This window comes from Oryza brachyantha, chromosome 3 (assembly GCF_000231095.2).
Source record: "Oryza brachyantha chromosome 3, ObraRS2, whole genome shotgun sequence".
Taxonomy (NCBI): Eukaryota; Viridiplantae; Streptophyta; class Magnoliopsida; order Poales; family Poaceae; genus Oryza; species Oryza brachyantha.
Window position 1 is genome coordinate 10,994,437 of NC_023165.2, and position 7,510 is coordinate 11,001,946.

Genomic DNA, 7,510 nt, shown 5'->3' on the forward strand with positions numbered 1-7,510 from the left:
CCGCGCCTCTGCTGCGTCGCGGTCGGAGCTCCTCCTGTGATTTCAGGAACCCTGACTCTACCCACTTCTAATACCTTTTTAAACCCTGATTCTACCTGCTTCTACAGTTCTACTCATTTACGAAAACTAGAGGACTGTGCGGCGTCAGGAGTTTCAGAAAAATTCCCTCTCCGTGATCTGCACTAAAACCTTCATTAAAAAAAAGAAGAAGATGATTATTTACAGCCGGCGACCAATCAATCCAAAACTTCCATGCCATCCCATCCGCGAGCCTTCTGGCCGCTGCTACGTGTGTACAGTACCCAGCCACTGATGGGCCTACGACCCGGCCCACACGAAGCCCACGACGGCCTGGCAGCTCGCGAATGAAACCCTAGTCCCCTCACAGGATCCACCTATATAAGCGGCGCGCGCCGCCGCTCCCCAACCCTTGCACACTCCACAAAGGTAAGGGAGGAGAGAAAGGGAACCTCGGCGGCGGCGGAGATGGTTTCCCTCAAGCTGCAGAAGCGGCTCTCCGCCAGCGTGCTCAAGTGCGGCAAGGGCAAGGTCTGGCTCGACCCCAATGAGGTCAACGAGATCTCCATGGCCAACTCCCGTGAGAACTCCGCTCCTCGCCCCCTACCCCATAGTTCCTCCCCCTTCCCGTATGATGCTTTGTGCGATTGCTAGTCGTGGCGCGTGATTTTCCTTTTAGATCTGAAGCTGTGGTGCTGATCTGCTCGAAACTTTTGCGTCGGCGCACCCGATGGAAAACTTTTGGTTAGATTTGTGCGACTAGGTTTGATACGGGTAGGTGTTATGATGTTTGATTTAGTTGCGGAGGAAACTGCTTCGTGGGCTTGGAGCCCTTGCGTGTTGTAGTTTTCTAGGGTTGTTAGTTTGTTGTGATGGATGTCCTTTTGAAGGAATGGAAATGGTTAATGCATCGACGTAGTAGGGCTTGCTGCTTAGATGAGGCTGTAATCCGCGGTTTTGTTCGGGGCGATGTGTCTAGTCTCCTCTATTACAAGAGACAGTCATGCCTTGCGCATTATATAGCCCTGTGCATTTTGTGTTTCTGTATAATATTGTCTGAGTTGAACAGTTGGTCACGTATATCAGGTAGGATGCAGGCTGCATGCAATTCACGCCCAAACTATTTACATCAAAGAAGCAGTTTAGCAATTGCATTACTGGCTTCTAAGCTCAGTAATTCCTTTTAATTTTGAATCACCATCTGTAGAAATGTGGGACGTCCTGTTTGAGTGTATGAATTATGGCGTAGTTTACTTGCAAGCTTTGCTATGTTCATTGTAAGATGTACTGTTACCATTTTTTTTCTCATCAAGGATGGGTAACGTTTGGACTTGCACAAACTAATGTCCCTGTTTGGAGCAGGCAACGACTCATTTCCTGCTGGAACCAAGAGATGATCCAATCAGTCTAGTTGCTATTTACCATTCTTTTGAAAAGAAGTATAGACTCAATGCTAAGTTTTGTTTCCTTGCGGTTTATATCTGCTCTGTGCTGGTGTTATACGCTTATTGTTGAGACATGCCTGAATTGCTGGGAAAGCTATCTAATGTGCTCTTGGTTCTTGCAGGTCAGAACATCCGTAAGTTGGTGAAGGATGGCTTCATCATCAAGAAGCCCCAGAAGATTCACTCAAGGTCCCGCGCACGGAGAGCCCATGAGGCCAAGCAGAAGGGTCGCCACTCTGGTTATGGTGCGTTGTACTCAACTAAGTTATTGGCATTCTAGTGGAATTCTATTGGTCTGCATATTACTGAAACTGCCATGTTTGCAGGTAAGCGCAGGGGTACAAGGGAGGCTAGGCTCCCCACCAAGATCCTGTGGATGAGGAGGATGCGTGTGCTCAGGCGTTTGCTTCGCAAGTACCGTGAGGCGAAGAAGATTGACAAGCACATGTATCATGACATGTACATGAAGGTCAAGGGTAACATGTTCAAGAACAAGCGTGTTCTTATGGAAAGTATCCACAAGTCTAAGGCTGAGAAGGCAAGAGAGAAGACGCTCTCTGACCAGTTTGAGGCTAAGCGTGCCAAGAGCAAGGCGAGCCGTGAGAGGAAGATTGCCAGGAGGGAGGAGAGGTTGGCTCAGGTGAGTTGTTGTCTATGGTTGCATGCTTTTTCCTGGTGGAATGGTTAGTAACTCCACTTAATTACTGAAATGTAGCTTACTAACAAATATATTACTAGTCAAGTAATATTTTGCATATGATATGGGCACATCATTCAGTCTTACATATGTTGTCAAATCATGATTAAAGTTTGAAAAATGTTCATGCTCTTGACTGGTTTGGCTCTCATGTGGAAGTGTTGGGCAAGCTTTAGCGATACAGCGTAACCTGATCGCATAATTTGCTGACCATGTGGTGTATTGTTTGTGTATGCAAACAGGGCCCAAGAGAGCCTGCAGCTCCAGCAGCATCGGCAGCTCCAGCTCAAACTGTGGCGTAAGTTAGATGAAACCTTCCATTTGCTATCATATATGCTTAACTTCAAAAGGTTTTATTGACTAGATGAAACCGTCCATTTGCTATCATATATGCTTAACTTCAAAAAGTTTTATTGACTGCAACTTTCCTAATAATGCAGGGCACCGAAGAAAGCAAAGAAGTGAACATCTGGCGTGACGCGTGCCTTGCTTAGTCATTGAAGGTGCTAGCAGAATTTTGAAATACAAATCGTTTGGCTTAGTATTTAAGTATCTTCCAAGTCCGATACCTTGAACATTATGTTTCGTGTTTCTGGATGTAGTAGATGCTTATGCAAAGATGTTCTTTTAAAAGTTGATGGTGATGTCTTTAACCTTTTAATTTGTTTGCTTCAATTTCTTCGTTCCTGGGATGATAAATTGACACCTTTCCATCCGGTAGTGTGTCGATGCTGAGAGATTGCATAGGTATTAAGGCCGGTTCTTCCCTCCACTTTACTAATGCTTTCTGTAGTGCTAAACGTGTACTTTTTGTAAAATTTTCTATGGAAAAATTGCTTTAAAATCATATTAATTAATTTTATAATTTTTATGACTAATAATTAATTAATGATTTACTTTGTTTTCTGCGGGATAAGTTACGTATGTCAGGACCTAGCTGTGGCCTGGTCCGTTAACCTGATTTTCTTGTTTTCTTTAGAACACGTTATGACGCAGACGTCCAAGTCAAACTCCGTAGTCACCACCACTAAAAGCAGAAGTCGAGTCGAACTCAGAACCTTAGTGATATAGGCTATAATCTCTTTCCCGATTTTCTTGTTTTTTACTTATTGAACTGATATAACGGTGTAATTTTTAAAAAAAAATTAATAGGAAAGTTGTTTTAAAGAGTTATATTAATCTATTTTCTAGTTTTATATAACTAATAATTAATTAATCAGATATTAATATATTACTATAGATTAATCTATTAAGTGAAGGACTGTTTTTTACGAGTACGTTGCTGTAAGAGTATACCTAACAGCTCATCTAAATTATCCATATCTTTATTTGGATTATTATCTAAAACACTTTCATCCTTTATATGTCTTTATACTCTAATAGATCATCTATATATATAGCATCCTATATATCTATTTAGAGGATTGGAGAGAATTGGAGAGAGAACATCTAAACATAGAGTTTCTCTTTTCTAATATGGATAACATCTAAATATAGATAATGATATAGATGTTCTGCTGGAGCTTAATTTTTACTCTTTATTTTCTATTTCTAAGATGTAGGATGAGATGTGAGCTGTTGGGGATGCTCTAATGATCCTTTGCATTTGGAAGAGATTGAGAAGTAAGGAAATTAAGGACGAAATGGAAGTAGAAATCCGGATATAGAAGTTAGAGAAATGGAGTTCAGGGGAGGGCAGTAGAACTGAAAAGAGTGCTATGTTAAAAGACACTACCCTTCCAACTCCGATGACTTCTTTGGTCATTGATATTAATATATTACTATAGATTATTCTTGTTTTGTGCAACTCTAGTCGTTTGGCCTGTTATATGTGTATAACAGGTGGGGTCAGATATTAATTATATAGTATATGACTACGATATGAATTGGTTGGTTATAGACAATTTGTAGCTAAGAGTTGCATGTGATATTGAACTTGCTCTTACGCCATCGGTTGAGTGTCGAGCTTTCATCGTTGCGGGTCATCTTCTCTGGTTTCAAAATGTTTCACCACTTACAAAAATCGTTGCGGGTCATCTTCTCTGGTTTCAAAATGTTTCACCACTTACAAAAGTCACAGTTGAAATATTTCGCTCTCACACAAAAAACATCGAGGTTCAACTGTTAAAGCATCAACGGTCTGGAAAAAAAACAAATACAAAAAATATGAAACACTATCACTATCAGAATATCCAGTGCAATATTTTGCTTCTACGCAAGAAGCATCAAAATACATTTTTTTAAATATCAAAAAATCACAAAAATATACTCCCTCAGTGTAAGACTTTCTAGCTTTGTGTTACCAAATTTAGACATATATAAAAATTATATACATTTATCAATTGATGAATTTAGATAAGGCTAGAATCTTACAATATAAAATGGAGGTAGTGTCAGTCTAGATTGGCTTCCTCCTCTTCGGTGGTCAGATCTGCACTAGAAAGGATATGAAAGAAAGGCTATCGCCCTAAGTGGGTTTCCCCTCTCCTTTACGGGAGTCTATCGCTATCGCCCTATTCTCGAGCTCATCTCCTATCACCCTGCGAAAGCAGAGCGACGCACCAACACAAGAGCTCCAGCGAGTGGCGCCGCATTCTAGAACTCATGCTATTGCCTTAGGGCATACACAATGCAAGTATCTTTATGGAGTGGTTTTAGACAAAAAAAAAAAAAGAGATGAGCACGTAGGATAGAGCCACACACCACACGGTGCACAAATGCCTCATGTGGGTCCCTAAAAAAATTCTCTTTTTTTTCACAGCCCACCACTCCACGTGTCCACCGTCTCTTCTCTCTCCCTTCCTCTCCCCTTCGAGCTCTCTCCTCTCTCTCCCTCACGGCGGATCCGAGCGCCATGCGGAGTTGGCGGCGGTCGTGGCCCACGGTGATGCAGCTCAGCAACGCGTCGACATCAGCGGAGCTCTACGGCGAGTCAGGGACCACGACTCTCGGTGGCCGTCGTGTCCATAGAGCTGATCTGGGAGGCGGTGGTCGCGTCCATGGGGCAGATCTGCAAGGGTGCGGTCTACACCCAGGTGGCATCCATGCTCCAACGTGGTGAGATAGAGCTCCTCGCCATATCGGAGCACCGCGTATGCCCTTGTACAGCTCACTCGTCAGCTACTATAGATGCTTCGGTGAGGTGGGAGAAATTGCAGCATGCCATTTGTAAAGGCAGCGTGCTGGTGCTTATGGCCGTGATGGTAGCCACGACAAGAAGACCATGTGCTCTTCTCAGGGGAGAAGATCAATGTTCTTTCCCATATAAAAGATTTAAACGAAAGATTATCTGATTTTATAGTAGCTATTTAACAGTATAAACGATAAAATTATTTTCATAAAGTTAAAATTTAGAAATATAAAATGATAAATTTTTATATAGAAACTTTGTGTAAAAAATATATTGTTTTATAGTTCGAGACACGCACACACAAACTGAGAAAAAAAATCTAAGAATAATTAGAGAAACATAAAACAGCCACTGCTCCTCGGCATGCATGGTTTGGGAGCAGTGAGGGAGGCTTCCATAGTCATGAGAGGAAACAGTGCAAGAAGCACACGTGCAAAAGCCAAAAAAATGAGAATAATTAGAGAAAAATAACGTGACCATGGTCCTCGGCTTGCACGGTTTGGGAGCAATGAGCGAGGCTTCCATAGTCGTGACAAGAAATACACAGGAAAAGGAAGCAGCAGCACCCGAACACTACCCTGTTTTTTTTTAAAAAAACTTTTGCTCATGTTTGTAAGATAAATTTTATATTTTTACTTTTAAATTTGTAGTTGATTGGGGGATAGAGTGGAATGAGTAGACGAGAAGGATAAGGCAGTGAACCTCGATCTTTGCTAGTCGAGCGTGTGGGAGGATGGAGCGTTCGATCTTTCCTCGCACATCGGGCACATGGGGAAATCATTTTTCCAAACAAAAGTTTAAAAACGAATAGAAGCAAACTTACCAAAATAAAAAAATAGGAGTAAACAAAAGATTGATACTATACTAATTAATCATCAAATCCTTGGTATAACTAAGATAAATAAATATGGAAAAGTACTTTCATCGCTCGGATAGTTCATCTTTTGGCTTTTCCATAAAATGATATATTTGTAAAAAAATAATTTATAAATAAAATTTTTACGACTGAAAAATATACAATGCTAAAAAAACTTCAAATTTTAGATTAAAAATTTAAATTTTGACTTATAAGTATAAATAAAGATAAAAAAGATGAGGTGTTAATATAGATAAGAATGAGCCAAGATTTGTAATCTCTCCTCATCACGAAATTTCTTATTATCTCCGTTTTATAATCAGGGGCGTCCGGGGGCCTGTGTGAGGTGGACGACCGCACAGGTCCCAAAAAATTATGGGCCCCAAGATTTACAAAGTAGACTATATGTAATAGTTTTGGGTTTTTTAATTAGAAATCAGTCTCAATTGTCTTGTATAACAAGTATATATCAACAGTTTAATTCTTCCAGATTTTATTCCACAAAAAAAATAAAGGTCTAGTCTAAATTCTGAATTTCTTGAAGCGATATGAGTGTTTTTCCAATACAACCATTGCATAAGCATCATAATTTTTTGTTTTGACACTTGATATTAGGCGTCTACGTAGTGCTCTGAGCTGAGCCTCATATTTCATGGAACACCGCTCTTTATAATGTAATACTTTCTATCTTGTCTAGATTCATATGAATACTAACGAATCTAGACATATATATGTATATATATATGTGTATATATATATATATATATATATATTATCAATTGATGAATTTAGTCAATACTAAAATGTCTTATAATATAAAATGGAGGTATTACTATTTTACCGAAAAGATTAGGGACATATGCAAGAAGTTGACTCTTTATTAAAAAGGAAGAAGAAGAAGAACTACTCTGTGGCTGATCGGAACGTGGACGGTAATCCATCTTACTACATGCATGATCTAATCTAGACTCGTTTAATTAAGCGAAACAGCTAGAGCTTGTCATGACCTCACACACTTGCGCACATTTTTCCTGTCGTCGCGTGCAGAAGACTCGGAAGAGAAAATTATTATTTTTTTGCTGCCGATCGAATATGTTTGTTGCTATCTTTATTCCAGTCAGTAAATTATGCCACTGCTCAAGATAATATATTTTAAGACAAAATAGTCATGAGAAGCTAGCACATAAGTAGTACTACGTAGTAAATTAACTTAGGACAAAATTAATTGTGATGAGGAGCTAAGCTAGCAGCAAGCACATCTTAAATACAAGTGCCACGTACAGCGAAGCAAGCATCGCCATTGATCTCCACGCATGTTCATGTCGAGCTCGAGCTCGAGCTCCCAAATGGATTCGCCTCAGATG

At 40.3% G+C, this 7,510-nt stretch overlaps 1 protein-coding gene across 1 annotated transcript; it reads left to right on the forward strand.

Annotated features, from left to right (window-relative positions):
* Positions 1–410: 410 nt before the first annotated feature.
* Positions 411–2,835, forward strand: LOC102704783 (60S ribosomal protein L19-1-like). Its single transcript, XM_006649995.2, has 5 exons — positions 411–598; positions 1,586–1,708; positions 1,790–2,103; positions 2,403–2,458; positions 2,601–2,835. The coding sequence occupies exons 1-5, from the start codon at positions 487–489 to the stop codon at positions 2,623–2,625; spliced, it is 630 nt and encodes a 209-aa protein (XP_006650058.1). The 5' UTR covers positions 411–486; the 3' UTR covers positions 2,626–2,835.
* The last annotated feature ends 4,675 nt before the right edge of the window (positions 2,836–7,510 follow it).

Excerpts from the sequence above, each read along its gene's own strand:
- LOC102704783 (XM_006649995.2), top strand. The coding sequence starts at position 487 with ATGGTTTCCCTCAAGCTGCAGAAGCGGCTCTCCGCCAGCGTGCTCAAG. Across the intron at positions 599-1,585 it reads GATCTCCATGGCCAACTCCC|GTCAGAACATCCGTAAGTTG; the intron begins GTGAGAACTCCG and ends TGGTTCTTGCAG. Across the intron at positions 1,709-1,789 it reads GGGTCGCCACTCTGGTTATG|GTAAGCGCAGGGGTACAAGG; the intron begins GTGCGTTGTACT and ends CCATGTTTGCAG.